This window comes from Gnatocerus cornutus, chromosome 7 (assembly GCF_029298725.1).
Source record: "Gnatocerus cornutus isolate USDA-ARS CGAHR chromosome 7, icGnaCorn1.1, whole genome shotgun sequence".
NCBI classification, from domain to species: domain Eukaryota; kingdom Metazoa; phylum Arthropoda; class Insecta; order Coleoptera; family Tenebrionidae; genus Gnatocerus; species Gnatocerus cornutus.
Window position 1 is genome coordinate 16,237,815 of NC_142239.1, and position 18,211 is coordinate 16,256,025.

At 34.8% G+C, this 18,211-nt stretch overlaps 2 protein-coding genes across 3 annotated transcripts in view; both read right to left on the reverse strand.

Moving 5' to 3' along the window:
- LOC148171673 (tRNA endonuclease ANKZF1-like) overlaps positions 1-791 on the reverse strand; it is a 37,372-nt gene extending 36,581 nt beyond the window's left edge. The window contains exon 1 of the mRNA XM_088040717.1: positions 432-791. The gene's annotated coding sequence lies outside the window, so the exon portion shown is untranslated. The remainder of the gene's footprint in view (positions 1-431) is intronic.
- A 7,793-nt stretch (positions 792-8,584) lies between these two features.
- LOC148171683 (uncharacterized) lies at positions 8,585-17,616 on the reverse strand. Of its 2 annotated transcripts, XM_088041690.1 has the most exons (6): positions 17,477-17,616; positions 11,562-11,645; positions 9,697-9,799; positions 9,522-9,643; positions 9,032-9,475; positions 8,585-8,945 (listed from the first exon to the last, which is right to left on the reverse strand). In XM_088041690.1, exons 2-6 carry the CDS (start codon positions 11,623-11,625, stop codon positions 8,893-8,895), a joined length of 786 nt encoding a protein of 261 aa, XP_087897816.1. In that variant the 5' UTR covers positions 11,626-11,645; positions 17,477-17,616; the 3' UTR covers positions 8,585-8,892. The 2 variants fall into 2 exon arrangements, with proteins under 2 accessions (XP_087897816.1, XP_087897815.1); XM_088041689.1 differs by having other exon boundaries at positions 8,585-9,475; positions 17,477-17,615.
- Positions 17,617-18,211: the final 595 nt, after the last annotated feature.

Consider the following 18,211-nt stretch of genomic DNA (forward strand, 5'->3'; position numbering starts at 1 on the left):
AGCAGAACCATGTAAAAGATTTTTTCTTGTTGAATAAACATAAATGTTTACAAAACTGTTATTTTCATTGCTTTTATTCTCTCTGTTTCATATCACAAATCATAACTCAAATAGTACGTATTTTTACGTCACAAGATTCTGAGTTTCAAAGCGTTTAAAATTGGTCATTTTAAGTTGTTCCTTGCTTCTTCGATAATTAGGTCTCCAGATTTAATTCATTGGTTTTCAGTGCCTAATTTTCTTAAAAAGTTTTTTAAACTGCTGTTTTGAACTTTACGGCTATGCAACCAACTAAACACACGTGCAATTTGGGGCGCATATTACTTAGACGCCAATATTACTCAAATCCTATCAATGTTATCGTGAAAACACCCTGTGCTATCACTACATTTCCTTCAGTAACCCCACCAATAGAATGTTTGTGAACTTACCCTAATTTGTGCTCGTCTCTGATTGGCGGCCCATGACGTCAGTGTGCTCATGATAACCTGAGCTTCAATATACAAAACACACTTCACTTATCACAAAAGAGACTCCACTCTTCACCAAAGACACTCCACTCATTACAAAACCCATTTTGCGTTCACACTTGGTCACACGTCCCCTTAAATAACCCCAGAAAGCTATTTCCGCACATTTCTCTCCCTTTCTTTATCATGAAATTTTCGAAGTGTTGTGTGTTCACAACCGGTACAAATACGAAGAAACTCTTTAAGGACGGTAAAGAAGCATTTTCACTGCACAACACAAGGAATTTTCCGATGAAAATTGAGAAAAACAGCAAGCGTCACTAAAAGGTTCGAAATGGCGAACAATACTACTTCGAACACACTCGGGTATGTTCGATTTGTCAGACAGGGCTACCAATCCCAGCTTAGTAACATTAATAATAAATGATAATTAGGTTATATTTCTAACTTTTGTTTGGTTTTTCTCTTTGATTTTGCCGGTTTTGTGTCCTCTTTCTTATAAGTCCAAGTTTTCCGACGCGTTTAGCTCAGTTTTTTTTTATTTCGCCTAAACTCGAACATTTAAACCGTGTCGAGGCGACCCGATAGTATCCGAAGTGGTACGTTCCCTCTTGGTGTCGCGGAATTTTTGGTTTGGTGCAAATTTGGTGGTGAATTTGTGAGTGATGTGAAAGTGATTGTGAAGTGCTTTTCGAGTTCTTAGACGCTTTGGAGTTCTGCCAATAACAATTGCCATCAAAGTGGTGTGGCGAGGAAATTGTGCTGGCGCTAGGGTGAGTTTGAAAATATTTGAGGTTATGTTCCCATTTCGATTTTTTTATGTTTTCGCTATCAGTAATCACCACTAAATCGACAAACTGTCGTAGTGTTAAAGTTAATTAAGTGATTTAAGTAGAGTTATTGCGGATATTAACAAGGAAAATGTATTAAAAGAGCGAAATTTTTCTGTCGGATAAAGTGCAATTTGCGCTCACAAGATGGCGCTACAAAAAATTTTGGTTTAAGGTCACTAGATAAAAAACTCTTTTTTTTACACATTTATTGACTTTATTCTCGATATTTTGTCTAAGATTTAAATCTTTTAAATTAAGACGGTTTTGTCAACTCCCATTTTTGGATTTCTTCAGTTTTCAGATTTTTGAAATTTTCAAAATTAGTCTTCCACTTTTCCGATATGTTCTCAGATTTTGGGTCTTTAACTTCTGGACTCATGTAGGTAGTTTTCACTGTTTCATATTTTAACGATTAGTCAGTCATTCTGAGAACATAAATAGACTTTTCTTTTCTTTTAGATTTTCCTTTTTATTACAGTTTCTTATTTCGGCTGTCCAATTCTCTCTTTTAGTGATTCTGTGCTCCTTTTGAAGTCATTGGTTTATTTCCTATCCTTTTTGTTTGTAGTGAATACAAATTTTATGCAAAGTATATTGAAACAAATTGAACTTGACAAACTTTCATGTGAGCTTGTGGGAGACGAGTAATAAATATCATGTAGCGAGCTGTGCTGAACTTTTAGGGATATAATATTTGCGGTAACGTAATAACCCAGGATATGCACAACAATTCCGATAATGCAATAAAATTAAAATTACAATAAAATATTTGATCATGCTAAAATGAAAGATTTTCTGTAATTTCCATTTAAAAGTGGGATTGTGTTGTTCGCTTAGCTTTGTTTACATTTATTTTATTGATTTTCTAGTAAAAACCGAACTGGGTTCATTTTTGCTCTCATTATTGGGAACTGCTCGCAGCAGTGTTCTCGGTGACAATAATTGTTTATCGAGTGAATGAATCTTTTGATCTTTACATGTTCAAATAAATGGCACAAATCGTTTTAACTGAAGAGCGATTGTTAAGCACAGTTTTCCTTAGCTTGTATTCAGTATATTTTTTATCTCGGTTACTGCAACTAATAAGTCCGAATTTGTCGGTAATAAAACTCGGAAAACTCCCGTACCTATTCCGACCGGTTGGCTTTACTATGACTATTCCGTTGTAAAATCCTCGTCCTGCATAAACACACAATATGACGGTGGAAGAGTAAATCCTGTAAGGTCATACTCCGGATATCCACGTCGGGCTACACACAAGCAGAAGAAAGCAATTTCCTGCAGTACGGAGGCCTACTTAGAGTCCGCTCATAAAAACAACCATAAACCGCGACGAGGAGGTCCCATAAATGCGAAATCTTAACTTAAGATAAGAGTAAGCGTCTCCGGTTTTTACCGGTGAGTCGCATAAACAAAGCCCTTCAACGACAATTTTGTTTGGAATATATTTCTCTCGTTTCTGCATTTTAGCCACAACAAGCCAAGGGTAATGTGCGCAGCTAGAGACTGGTAACGAGCAGGTTTATTATTGTATTCCGGATGAACGTAGATGTAATGCAAAATTCAAAACAACGACAGCGTTCGAACTTGACGATGACCGATGGTATACAAATTAAACTAGTTCTACGAATTCGCCCGGCGCATCCACCATTTTTCTAAGCGAGAAAAGTTTTCTAATCCTGTTTTCCCAGATTGTTGAATTAATTAACTATTTTTATTAATTCGAAGAAGACCAAGTGAATACAAAAAAGCTCTGGGAGTACCTAATTAAGTACTTTAAAATCACTTCGGCTCAGAAAAAGCGCGGCATCCGAACTTTGCATTTTATACACATATATAATTCACTCCGCGATTTTTATTGCGTAAAAGGAAAACTTCAAAAGTAAGGCGAAAGAAAAAAGCAGTCGCATCTCCGTGTATTTTTAAAAAGCGAGTGTTTAGCATTCATAAGAGTAAGCTTCGAAGGCGGTTGACGTGGCATATCTAAAACCTTCTGCAGACAAAACTTAACAAATAATTAGATACGACATGGAAAGAGCAGGCGTGAGTTGTTTACAAGCGGGCGAACCAAATTTCCGGACGCTAGAATATTATCCGGAGGCCAAGTGTTGAACACAAGTGTAGACAATAAGACGAAATTGAAAAGTTGCCACTACTTGTCACGTAGAGCTCTGATATTAAACTGAAGCGTCGTGACGACGGCTAATTTTCAATTTCGACTTCTAACTAGACGCTTTAAATGCTAATTGAAGTTCATGCCTTTTCTCCAGGCTTTATTGTTGCTACTACAATTGCCTCCAGTTTAATATCCGCATTAGAGGTGCTCCAACTTGCAGCACGGTTCTGATTCTTAGTGACTTCTATAATTAAACCTCGACAGAACACTTCTTGCAAGTTACACCTCAACAAATTTATTGAATGTCGGAATTTTGTCTATTGTTACTAAAGAGTCAAAGGTTATAAATGTTTTGTAGGCAACAATTACTTGCCAAGTTTGAGTAAACTACAACAATCAAATTTATCAGTGATGAACTATGTATCAAGAGCATGACGAAACTGCGAAAAGTTACAAATTAGAAAGCCGTGTTCTACTTTAATTAAAAATACTTGAGATTTACGAAATATTTTAAGAATGCATCCTAGACAATCTAATAATAAAACTTTTTGTCATGTCGCGGCTTCCGAGCTGTGAAATTAAATTTCTCTTCTACAAGTAGATAAAGAAAAGAGTATTTTGAGTTGCCTATATTAAACTAAATATTTAGTGTCAGAGAATGTTATTTAAGCATTTTAAGGACGGTGCCAACAAGACTTTTGTTACCTAACTACTTGGAGTTACCACTTGTGTTTACACTTGTTCGCCGACCGCTGCAAACTAAGTTGTACTTAAAATTATTACGTTGTTTGCTGCACAATTCGGCAAAATGCAAATGATAACTTAGCCAAGGTATTAAATTTGTTAGTTTAGGATTGTTTCCCATCCATGCAACGATGTAATTTCGTCTAGCATCTGGTGTCATTAGCGCAGGGATAGTTGCAGAAAAGGACGAATAGTTAGTAAAATTTAGTTGTTTATGTGTTGCTTGCAGCTAAATTCTGTATTTATTAGTCGGTAGTAATCCGAGTTAATTCTCGAGTTCAAGTACGTAAGTTTACAAAAGTAAAGATAAAGTTTATTTGTAAAGGTATACTTTCTAAACTAATGCGATCAAAAGCAAGTCTGCTCCTTCGAAATCATTAAAAGTTATGATAAGTTAACGTGATCTCTTTTATGGATATTTTCTTTGAATTTCCGCCATGAATGTCGTTTATAGACAAGGCTTCGTAATTTGTTGTCCAATATCGGTTACAGTAAAATTTTATAGTAAAGCCGCGATTAAGCGATAAAAAATAAGGTCCTTGTGAAATACTGTTAATAATTATGATGTCCATTAGATGGCATACGAGTAACTGCTCGTATAACACCAAGTTTATGTTTCGTTTTACGACCCTTTCATACTTATAATGACCATAGGTCGGGATTTCCCCGATATAGGTATAGGGGAGTTTTGAGATAGGTCATGTCCACATGACGACGCCATATTTCTTAAGTGAGGCTCAGCCGTCTGGATGGCGGCCAGAAAATTGATGAAAACATCGACAGCGTTTCATATCTCTACACGACACGCGTCTGTTTTCAATGTACGCCAGTTAGTTTTCGAGTAGGCTCGCCGCCAATATGTTGATTCTTAACCCCGCCACGCCATCTATTAGCGGTATAATGAAAATTCTCGCCAAAGTCTGAATCGTTTTATTGTGTAAGTAATAACACAGCTGAAGGACGACCGTCCCCGTGGAAATCATATAAGCCAGGGAAAAACAACTGAACGCCAACGGCGGCATAAATCACGCCCACTCCAAATGAGATCTCACCGCTGCACCTCTCCGGACGCGTCGTCGACAAATGGCACTTACGTGCTCGACGAGAAGTTGGCTGTGCTACTGTGACGTAATTAATATTAAGTGACCAGAATCGCGGTGGGCTGGTAAAAGAGAATTTTTGTTGGGCATTTATTTTGTTGGCGAGTGTAAATTTGGTTACCAAGAAATTGCGGCTTTGGGTCTCGAATAAAAGGGAATAAGATAGATAGATTTTCTTTACGACTTTAATAAGAGTTTTTTTTCTTAAAATGTTCTTTTCATCGTGGCTCTAAGACTTTAAATGAAAAATATGAGAGGTACAAGTACAACATTGCGCAGATTCAATTCAACTATAGAATGTGGTAGAAAAAAGAAAAGCTTTGAAAGAATTTTCTCGTCATATTGGGTTTTAGATGTCATCACAGTTTGAGATGCAATTTTTGAAGGTATCAAAATGACTGACGCTGCATATGAAGCTTTTATGTACTTATTTGGATTTTTTGGTTATATTTTGCAAAGTATGTAAACTCTCACAGGCCCACCGAGGAAAAGAAAGTTGAGTATTTTACCAGATAACTGAGCATTACGTTTTAAACATTTTTGCTGCTTAGAATCCGCTCTCTGATATTCAAAATTCGATAGTCGATTTTTTTCGAAAAAAATTGAATTTTTCATTTTTTGATCGCTTTTTGTAAACTATACTTGTCCTACCGATCTGAGATTTGACCGTTAATAGACCAGTTGATAGACCTCGAGCTGTTACCCAAAGGCATTAAAACGTCGTTTCGGCCCCGAAAAGGCTCCTTTAAAATCAGCCCAAAAACAACCTTTGAAAACTTATCTCGGTCAATAACTCGTTTATCTGTAAAGTAAATTTAAACTATATTACATAGAATTTTACGCAGAATCCAAACTGTGCTATTTTTTCCAGTACGTTAATAAATAATATAGTTATGGCCGATAAAAATTTCGAGTTGTCGCCAGAGGTCCAAAATTTTGAAGCTTCAGAAATGTCGGTGCTTCATATTTCGGAATGTACGACAGATAGAAATTCGGTTTTACCACCGTTTTTCTGTTATGTTTGTTTGCTAAGAATTCGTTCTTACATTTTCCAGAAAAATTTTTGAAAAAAAAAATCCCGACTAAAAGTATGTAAATCTACTTCGGTCGATATCTCGCTTAATTTTAGACCAAACTTATGTTATTGGTGCCAATTTTACGCCGAATTTCATGCAGATTTCAAATTCGGGCTCGGAACCCACGTACGACGACAAATAACTGAACTTTGACCGATTAAAGTTTCAGATTGTTAGTTTTTATTTTCAAGATTTTCAGTGCTCAATATTTCAAAAACTACGCCAGTAGACAGAAGCGGTTTTTGTTACCCATATTCTAGCGCTTATGTTGCTTAGAGTCCTCTTTCGCATTATCCAAAATTCTGACTGAAACGATAAAAATATTGAATTTCTCGTTTTTGTTTGCTTCTCGTAAAGTACTTGTTCTGTCAATCTGAGATTTGGTCAGTTGATAGACCTCGAGCTGCTTGTTAAAAAGACCCATTAAAACCATCCTCTAAAAACCTAATTCATATATTCGTATCGTTTATTTGTAAAGCAAACTACAGTTGTTTTTGCTCATTTAACGCAGGATTTCACGCATAATCCAAAACTCTGGTATTTTTTTACGTACGTCAACAAGTGATTGAATTAAAATCAATCGATGTTTTGAAAGTTCCGAAAAATTCTGTGCTCCGCACCTCCAGAACTTCAACAGACAATAAAATGCGATTTTCGCCAAAGTTCTTCTCGTGCTTTTGTTGTTAGGCATCGGGCTTTACATATTCAAAATTCGTCGATCGAAAGTGCTGTTTTCAATTTAATCGTTATCTTTGGATAGAATCCTCTTGACTGGATGTCCTACTAACTTCAGATTGTCATTATTTCCAATATTGCTGTTCAGGTAGAATGTCGGTTGTGATTAACCACGAGATGAGGAAACTTGTGTACACATTCTGTAATTAGGTACACGGAAATGCACGAGTAACCTGCCATCACAAGTTTAGCTTTAATTTAACAAGTCTCGGTTTAGACTGCAAAATATCTGTCTTCATAACGTCATTATCAGTCATTTATATTATACGCCACTAGCAGAAAAAGGCAATTTTCTAGTTTTCTTAATTAAAGCTTATACTGAAGCTTATTCAAATTCGCATTGTGAAAATAAGTTGTGTTTACTCTCAGTAGTTTAATTAAATTGAAAAGATTTATAGTTGGTACGTATCTTCTTAAACATTGGAATCTCACCTCTAATGTGTCACTGTTGTTTTACAAATTGCGGTAATATTTTATCGACGTTTTTCGGAAACGTGACGGCGTAATTACTATGTAGTTAGAGAGCTTTTAGGCTTTAAGTGACTAACTTATTAAGCTTAAAGACAAACTTTCTCTGCTCCAAATTTAGCACCTTCACAGCATGGAGATTACATGTGGAATTTTAGCGATAAAACTAAATTTAATTTTAAAGCGGAATTATGCGTGTGTCATCTCGCAAAGTTGTTAAGACTGAAGTAAACACAGGATTAATTTTTTTTTGGCAGATACGATAATGATCACTTCTCTGTCGCAGTTAAGGCCATAACGAAGAAAATTAAGTGTAAAATTGGATGTAAAAAATTTGAAGGCTGATATCTCGCTTATTTATGAGTGTAAGGAAATTGGGAATTATATCAGTCCGTCCCTCGAGACGTTTGGGAAATTCCACGAAATTTTCGGCTGGCCCACCTCGCTAAATTTCTTCGTCGAATTTACGACGGCGTCCTCTCGAGATGCGTTAAAATAGTATAGTAGATATCTCCTTTTTACGCAGTGCTCCCATTAAACCGGTGACCCATTTTTCGTCCTTTCTCTCCCTGAATCCTTAACAATGCGTTTGTTAATTGGATTCATATTACGCAGTGTATCTAAATAAAGGTCAGTTCGCAGCCAAATCTCTCGTGTTGATTAAAACGCCTGCCACGTCCCGAACTTAGTTCGTTAGGAACAAAAAGTAATTTTCGCTTGTAAGTCAGAATAACGAAGGAGCAAAAGGCGGGGCGATTTTCGGTGGTAACGCTTCAATAAAAGAATTTCATTTTAGATCATTGCCGTCTTCTAAACTTGTAATAAAGCTTCATAAATATTAGTCAATTTGAAGGGCTTCCTTTGGAGCACAACGCCAAAGTTGTAATTTCATCCTCGGGGAAAACTTTACCGCAGTTGCATCTAATTATTTTAATTACAACGTTAACAAAGCAAAGCAGACAAACACTTGGCTTTAATTAAAAGAAATCTAATAGAGGTGAGTGCGTGAGTAATTTATTCTAAGGAAATGAAACTCTACAGGGACGTATTTTAATTTATTACTACAATAAATACAAAAACTAGAGCATCAAGGCAAGAAACTAAGTAAAAATTGTTTGGTACGTGGCTGCAAAAGCAGTTTATTAGCATACAAATTAATGTGGTTAACAAAAAAGAAAGAGGAAATAAAAACGTGTTAAAAGGCTATTCCATAAAATAGTGCAGTTAGTTATTTACAGAGAAACACAGACCACCACCGAAGCGGCGTTTTATACTCACCAAAAAAATTACTCGGGGGGTTTTTAAAACTTTATTAAAAAACAAACTTATCAAAATACACTACTACCAGCATTAAAATCCCCAAATCCTCTGATAATAACACGCAACAATCATATAGAATAGCCCTGTAACATACAAGAAAATTAGTTACGATTATTGTTATTGTTACCAGACAATTGATTAGCTATAGCGTTTTTCAACAAATTCGTACCATATTTCTTTAAAGCGTTGGTAATTCCATCAACAATAGGACTAGAACCGCTGTTACCCTGTCCATACCCGCTCTGTCCATACGGATTGTGTCCTTGTTGGTAATTATTGGGATATCTCTGATTATTGTTGTAGTTATAATTGGGGTAATTTTGCTGAGGGTAGCCGCCCCGGTACCCCTGCTGGTTATACCCATTATAACCATTGTAACCCCCTTGCTGTGGGTACGGCTGCTGGGGGTACTGCTGAGGATAGTTAGGTTTAGCTTGTCCAGGATAACCCGAACCGATTTGACCTCCTTGATAACCACTTCCTGCAGGACCTTGGTACCCGACATTCGGACGTGAGGTTGTTTCACCACGGGGCAAGTTAGGGTAGAGATTGCCGCTGCTGGGCTGGTCGCTCGGATTTTTCAGTTCGCTAGTGTCGTATCCGACACGTGAAACTAAAAAACTAATCAGTAAAAAGTGGGAATGTTAATTTGAAGGCACCTTTGTGTTGCTCGTCGACGCATTTAGGGGTGGCTCCGTCCATCCTGCATGCTTTCGTAGGCGGACAGACGTAGTTTTTGCACGAAGGAGGTCCATTATCAACTTTCTTGCATGTTGGGTATCTACAAGAACAAGAATGTAGTCAAGAGCGAATAGTTTGGGAAAGAGGACTTACGAGCCGCATTCATTTTGTCTTTGGTAATATGAACAAGGGTCAGTTTCCATTACACAAACTTCGCTACTCAGGCAACCTATATCTTTACAAGAGCGGCCATACTCTAAAAAGAACAAAGTTTTGTTAGGTCGGTTCGATTTATGTACGGAACAAAGATTATATAGTTGCAGGTTAATGATGCAGGAACCACAAATAAAGCGATATATGCAACAATGGCTTCTGCATTGTGAACTACCGCAGCAGTTCGTTATTTTATAAATTAGGAAAATCTAATAGCAAATACCTATATTTGAGCATAGTTTTCCTCGCTTTGTAGTTCGGAATTTCATGTTATATCCATGTTGTGGAAACATACAATTTAAAATCAAATTCTCTTTAAAATTTCAACGCTTACGAATGTAATGTTGTTTTAATTAAAGGAAAATCGTTAAATAATTGGTTAGACAGAAATTTTGTAAAGGTGTGCGTGTATAAAATTAGATTTCTTACAATAAGAATAATGGAACTAATTATTGTGATAATAATTTATTTCCAATTTGTGTAAAAATTTGTCTGTATTTTCATTTTGCAATCTCGTTGATATCGGGCTTCAATTTTGTTACGTTTTGATGTAAATGCAAATTTATTGACATTATTTAATTTTCAAACATTAGCGTTTTGATGTGTGCATTTGAGCGTCAAGTTGCATGAAAATTTTCTCTTTTTCCGCGATTTTTGTTCGCTTATTTTTGTTGTTTCGAATTAAAATTTGCCTGTTTTTCATTAGATTTTTACAACTACCAAGGCTAAGAACTAAAAAAATTTTCTACCAATAGTGGGCCTTTTAGTCCTTTTTCTACAGGAGCAAAAGAACATGTGTAATTCCAAAGTGAAGTGAGCCACCCTATTTGTTTTTTCTTTTACGATTTTTTATTTAAAAGAGGCTACATAATATTTAATACATAATATTTCTGTTATTACATAGTTTGATTTTCTTATAAACAGAATTGTCACTGGAAAAAGTTTGTTGTGATTGGTCGATTTGAAAAAATTAAATTCTCTGATTGGTCAAATCAATAGTGAGTTGAAATTCTTAAATAAAATATTACAATAACAAAAAAAAAAGGAGTAATTGCCATGTTCTCAAAGTTTTGTTAAAATTGGACAAAAAAAATCCTGAGTGGCTTACTTCTAGATTTACTCATTTCCCAAAGGAAATTTCTTCTTATCTAAATTGAAAGGACTAGAAATTATTGCCCAACATATAAAAATTATGCACTTTTTGAAATACATAATAAAATAAATTGTCAATTTCATTATTTGCTCGCAATAGATCAATAAATGGACAAGAATCCGCCCATTTATGATAATTGTGATAAGAGATAAGAATTCCTAATCTTAATGATTGATGGCCCTCTCCTGGGACTCTCCTACTTTTTAATGTTAACCCATTGGTTGGAATCGTCTTTATTAAATTAGTTTTTATAGCAAACAAAAAATGCACAAAACGATCAACTCGAGCGCTTACTTGTTGCGTAACTTGACATTGACCATTGGTTAAATTGTTTATTAGCTAAAGAATGTCGTTATCTCTTCATCGTTTAATTTGACTGTTAAGTACGCTTTTTTGTTAGTTTTTTGTCAGAATTAAAAATTAACATCAACTTGTTCCTTTAAATTGAAGTTCAACTTAAATCAAGTAAGTCGAATTAAGTTGAATTTTCCTTCGTTGTTGTTGAAACCTCTTGTATTTTTTGTTTTCTTCCCTTTATTTCCATCCCTTGGCAATCGACCGTCGCACAACACGTTAGCAAGAATGCAAACTAATACAATGACGTGCTTCTCTTAAACAAAGCAGAATCGTATCAGGGGAACCACCTACTTACTCGAATAGGATTCTCCCAAGCTGACAAAAGTGACTACCAAACCACATATGTACCACAGCTTCATATTGTCTGAAAGAGGCAATCCTGTAAAAAAAAAATGAGAATAATACCTGAAAACACTAGATCCCAATCCGGCACCGTTTTAATGGTGCTTTGTTATTGAACAAAAGTTCACCTTCATGCAGTCGACGTCAAAACAAAGACTGATCCGAATTAAATTGCTCATTATTCCAGTTTAAACCCCCGTTCTGGAGTGGAAAGAGGGCGTTGTTGTCTGATTTACGGGGTTGCCAACATAGGCAGCCTAGACTTTACTAGTAATAACAGAGCTTTAGGATCGAGACGACGCTGCATACTTCGAATTATTTACATTTTATGTTTACAATAAATTTGATAGGATTGTAGTCGGGGCCGTTAAATTTTATAGCTTTACATGCATCAATACCGGAGATGTTGTATTACACACGTCGCTTCTCTTGTAGATAAAGCCATTTAAATGCTGGAATCAAATTTTATAAAGTGTTTACGTCAAGATGGTAACCCGATTTTCTTACACGCCGCTGTCGAAAAGTGTGGAAATTGAAAAGTTATAGATTCGTCGAGTCGTAATTTAGATTGATGATAAATTAAACAACGAGATGGATGACAGTAATGTAAAATATTTTCGTGTCTTTTATTGTGAAAATAACGTATTGAATATTACATAAAAGCAACTGATACGATCCTAGATCACAAGAAATTCACATAAAATTCCACTAGCATAATCATAAAAGATAATCAAAATTTTGCATTAGAATGGTGGCTGCGTTCAGAAAACTAGATGAGCACATAACATTCCTGTATTCATGGACATCTATTGTGTAGATGTTCAGTACACTTTCATTGTTAGTGTAAAGCTGAAATATGCAGCTGCATTTTCAATAACGGAGTTCACGGAATCCCTGATTTGTCTTTAAATAGAACGGTTTTATCTGGGGCTTATTATTGACACATATTCCGAGAGCGTTGATAAATTCACTTGTTATGATCAATGTGAAAGGAAAGAGATTGTCATTTTCCATTAAAAGGGGTATTTATAGCATCTGAAAGTTCGAAACAAGATTATGTTTCAAAAGGGAAAGTTTAGAAAAATAGTGGCTGTGCTTGTAATTGGTAATTTCAGCGCCACACCAACCAAATTTGGGGAAGTTACTAATGTAGACTTGCTTATTAATCGTGCTAAATTGTTAAATTAAAGACAGGAAGAGACAAGCTTTGGAGTTTTTTATTTTGGGGATGAAGCAAAAACTTCTGAAAAAATATACCAAGAGTTGTAATTTTGATAATTTTGACATTATTAAATTTGAAGAAATTAACTGATTTAGACGTGCTTATTAATCGTGCTAAATTGCAAAATAATAGACCTAAAAAGACTAATTTTAGAATTTTTTATTTTGAGAATGAACCAAAAACTTCTAAAAAAATGTGCTAAAGATTTTAACTCTGTTAATTTTAACGCCACAGCAATCAAATTTGGATAGGTTGCTAATTTGGGTTTGGTTAGTAACTGCACTAACTTTTCGAATTATAGAGCCAAAACGGCTGATTTTAGAAATTTTTATTTTTTTGATAAACTGAAAATTTGCGATTTTGTTTGTTAAGGGTTCTAACTTTGGTAATTTTAACCCCAGAGGAACTAAATTTGGTGGAATAACTAATCTAGACTTGTTTACTAATCTTATTAAATTGCAAAATTATAGACCGGAAGAGACAAGTTTTGACATTTTTTTATTTCGAAGATGAAACAAAAACTTGTGAAAAATGTGCTCAAAGTTGTAACTCTAATAATTTTAATGCCACAGCTTATTAATCGTTTTAGATTTCAAAATTTTAAAAAAAAATATTTAGGGCTTGTAACTCTTCGCACCCTTCCGCGATTTCTTTGATTAAAATCAAACATCCAGAACACCGTCCCCAGTAAACTAGTATTACGAAATGTAAGTATTGCCTTTTCCATCTGTCGCTGACAACCAATCTAGGTTAACACAGCTACTAAAACCTAAATGGATTTTGTAGACAAAGTGTAGACATCGCAACTGTGGTAAGTGTATCGAACTCTCATTAATTCCTCGTTTTTACAACATGAAAATTAGCTGTAGTTTATGTCGCAAAAGTTTATCGCAAACACTTGAAACTCAATTTAGCAAATTGTTTTATTAAAAGATTTCAAAGTGAATAACTTCAATTGTTGTGCGGAAGTGCAGCCTCTGTTATTAGCTTCGAGTTTAGTTTGGAAGGGGTTGTAAGTGTTTGTAACTCTGAAGTATCATTAGTCACGTTTGCGAAGTTTGGTGGATTTCTGGTGGAGGCGCAAAAATATTAATTGAAAGACGCTGAATCAGGGATGTGATTGTTGGCGTTCTTTTAGATTTAAACACGTAATTGTGTTGGAATAGTTTCACTTTAGACATCAACATTATTATTGTTTACATGGCATGCGGTTCCGGGCTCCCACAGGGATTTTAACAACGATTGGCAACAATTACTCAAATTAGTTTATTTGATTGTTGTCATAGAACTTAAAAGCTTTGTAATATAAAGATTACCTTTTAATTAATCGAAGCCCTTAAACACTGAGAGTTTAATCAATTTAGGTCAAAGGTCCAAACCATAACATAGACAAGTTAAAACCAAAACCTTTCCCTTTAAGAAAGACCTCCCTTCAACCACCAAATCAATATTATAACATTTGATGCGGTCATTGTGCCAAAACCCGAGCAATTAGTGCCGAAAATGTTGACACATGTACCGCTTAATCCCGAATTGTATATTTAAAACGACACTAAAAGTAAATTCGAAACGCGTGTGTTAATTGCACGGAATTAACATTTGATGGAGTATTAACAGTAAATTGAAGGACGCGCAAAACACATCTGGTTGTGTACTCAGGGTTCGTTTTTCGGGCGACACAATGAAACGGTAATTTCTCCACATGTGATTGCTTTTAAATCCCATCAAGCTTTTTTAAATAATTTTGAAAGTCCGGTTGCGTTCTCAGAGCTTCAATATTTGTTCAATTACGATGTCTGTACTTTATTTCGCGTTCTCAGCTAATTTTATTACTCTGGAACGATGGAAATTGTAAACTTGAACTGAGGGAAATGAGAGCAACAATACTAAACAATATTAAAATTCGAGAACAAAGACACGGGATCGTTTTTAAATTAAACTTAGTTGTTCTTTCTCAATTACGTGGGTGTACGAGTTTTTATTACAAAAACTGAGTTAGTTGCCCGCTGAGTTTGCTGCTTTATCGGCAGATACACGTCATGCGATGTCAAAGGTTAGGTTGATAATAACGTGTTCAATTATTTTTCTTAATGTTCGCACAGAACCTTTCTACGAGGAAAATTGTAAAGAACGTCTTAAATTTTAAGGATGGGGAGTTTGCGCTGGAATTTTCTGTCACTTTGGGTACAAAATAAACATGTTCATTTTCTCTAATGCCATAAATACTTATTTTCCACAGAGTTGAGTGTACTTGGAGGAAATTCTTTAGACATGCATGCAGACGTTATGACAGTTTGTTATTAAAGTATTTTTATTTAAGTCAGAGCCTTTATCCACATGTTCTTTCTTAAATAAGGAACTTATAAATTTAGTCGACAGGACTGTTTGCTTTCTTCGGTCAGACATAGTTAAGTTATTAATATTTAATTTAGTAATGCAAAAGGACAATGTATGAAATTAGTAGATTTATTTACGGAAATTGACTTTGAATTGAATTTTTTCCAAGCTGTTAACTGAAAGTTTCAGAAATTACAAACCAATAAAGCGTGTAAATAAAAAAACTGAACAGAAAATTGAAATCATGAAAGTAGACTATGAGAACCTTAAAACAAAATGACCTAAACATAAAACCTAAGAAATCTAAATAACACAAATATAATTAGAAGAGACAAATTTTTGAATTTTTTATTTTAAGAATGAACCAAAAACTTCTGGAAAAAATTCCCAGGGGCTGTGACTTTAGTTATTTTAACGCTAGAGTAACTAAATTTGAGGGAGTTACTAATTTAGACTTGCTAAGTGACTGTGCTAAATTGCAAAATTATAAACCCAAAGAGACAAATTTTGAAATTTTTTATTTTGAGAATGAACCAAAAACTTCTGAAAAAAATGCGCAGGGCTGTAACTTTGTTTATTTTAACGCTAGAGCAACTAAATTTGGGGGAGTTACAAATTAAGACTTACTTATTGACTGTTCTAAATTGCAAAAGTATAAACCGGAAAAAACAAATTTGTGAATTTTTTATTTTGAGGATAAATCAAAAATTTATGAAAAAGTGCTAAAGGTTGTAATTGGTAATTTTAACGCCATAGCAATAAAATTTGGTAAAATTATTAATTAGGACCTAATTACTAATTGTAATTAATTAGGACCTAATTACTAATTGTACCCAATTTCAGAATTATAGAGCCAAAGCGACTGATTTTACAAATTTTTATTTTATCAACAGAAAATTGCGATTTTTTTTATTGAAGTAGACTGAGAACCTTAAAACGAAAGGAATCAAAACTCTAGGTAGGGGCTTAAAAACCTAAAAACTAAGATTTAGAGAAAAGAATTCGGAAAAATACAATTCGGAAAACCGGAATAATAATAACTAAATGGGAAAATCTGAAAACAATAACAAATCCATGTTTTGACAAAAATCGCTCATAAAAATTGGTTTTATAGTTATTTTACGAAAAAGCCTAAAAATACAACTTGCAGTTCGACTTTATTGAAATCGGTTAAATGGTTTTCTGGACCTGTGAATCAAATATAAATTTTTGTTTATCCTGAGGCATTCTTATGATTTTTATGGTCGGCCATGAATAGTGAGCTATGTAAAAATCTATTTATAGTTTCACCCAATCAAAATGAGGCTCTAATCCTGTTATTTTTTTCAGTCGAAAAGTTTTATATTGCCTAATTCGAATGGATTTTTTACGATTTGTCCAGACATTCTAATTAAGGCTCTTAAAACAGTCCCTGCAGCTTTCAACATTTAGTTGTGGCTTGTTAAATTATCTCTGCAGCCACTTGAAGTATCAAAATTTAAATAATCAATTGGATAATAAGTGCGTTTCAATTGAACTCGTTCAGAAGTTCTAAGGTCGTAGCTAATATCTGCAATTTATTTTGACACTGTTTTACGTTGAAATTTATATTTGTTTTGGAAAATTCTATCATTTGTCGCAACTCATAAACTAAAATGAGCGATAATTCTCGAGTTCCTGCATTTGAAACGTGGAATTAACAGTGTAATGCTAATTTTTGTTGAATTGTAAGGATTCTACTGTCAAAATAAAAAATTTTTCGCGGTAGTTAACATGTAACTACTTACACGGGTCGCAATATTTATTTTGGTGGTAACAAATTAGCGAGTAATTATCACTTGCCTAAGAGGTTTTTTAAAAACTCATATTTGTTTAGCGGCAGTTTGAAATTCCTGTTTATAAACAGAATGAAATGGATATCAAATTAACGAGACGAGAAACTAAAAATAGTGTTATGTAAATTATTTTTGCAATTTTAATGAATCATTAGCTATACTAAGAATCCAAATTGTTCAAATAAAAGTTTTGTCAACAACAATCTGGGGCGCTTCGGAAAAATTTATAGGAGCGACAGTACTATTTTTGGCATCTTTATTTTTAAATTACCTCCAATTATAACATCAGGTTTTGATGATAAATTTAATTCCCCAAGGTCATTCCAAACAACAAATTAACCAGTTGCGTGTTTCATCGCTACCTTACATTGATTTCCTCAAAATAAACATGACGACTTTGACACGGTTGCGATAACCTCACCAATTCTAAGAAAGTTAACAGCGCATATCGTGATCAGGAGAGCGAAAACATGTGACAATTACAATAACACCTACCTCAACTTTATCAATGGTTCGAAATTATACCAACACGTTTGTAAACTGTCAACAATGGCAAGAGCAACACTGCAATCCGCAATACTGAAGAATCAACTGGCTCCCTGCCAGTTTTGGTTTCTTCGATCTTACTAGCGGATCTAGATGACGTCATTAAAACCATGGTCGCGCTACTTTCGCCGCGCAGATATAGTTTGCGGTGCCCCAGGGTTCAGTTTCCGGACCCATCCTTTATGTTAGATAATGAACGAAGGCGGCGATGTAATCAAGGTCGCGGGAGTTGAGTGCACTGGGGTTTGTTATCGTAATTAAGAGTGGGTTCGCATGAATTAATTAGTAGGGATGTTTTGATTGCCTCATTAAAAGACACAATTAACGTCAGTTGTAAGTGATCTAATTATGTGTATGTGAATTGTATGCGGTTGAAAAGGGGGCGGTCTAAATAAACAATCAAGCATTCTCTTGGAGGTTTGATGTCAGATGGATGCTGCAAGTTTCTATATAAATATTGACATTACATCCAACTATTGCAAATAGATTCTTGGGCGGGGTGAAATTCAGTTCGGTGCAGGAATGTGACTGATTTCTAAATGCGGAATTTCAGGGGGTTGCACAGATACTGCAGTACATACCTGTGTTTATATAAAAATAAAGCACAATGGAGCAACAAGTTTAATGGAACATGCACTTTCAGATTAACAGAAGTTGTTTGCTGAGTAAATAAAACTTTATTTT

What these genes read in the sequence shown, in the direction of transcription:
- LOC148171683 (XM_088041689.1), bottom strand. Translation starts at nt 11,625, where the DNA reads ATGAAGCTGTGGTACATATGTGGTTTGGTAGTCACTTTTGTCAGCTTG. An exon ending in CTTGGGAGAATCCTATTCGA is followed by an intron (nt 9,800 to 11,561) that starts GTAAGTAGGTGG and finishes TGTTCTTTTTAG; the next exon opens with AGTATGGCCGCTCTTGTAAA. An exon ending in CGTCGACGAGCAACACAAAG is followed by an intron (nt 9,476 to 9,521) that starts GTGCCTTCAAAT and finishes TTAGTTTTTTAG; the next exon opens with TTTCACGTGTCGGATACGAC.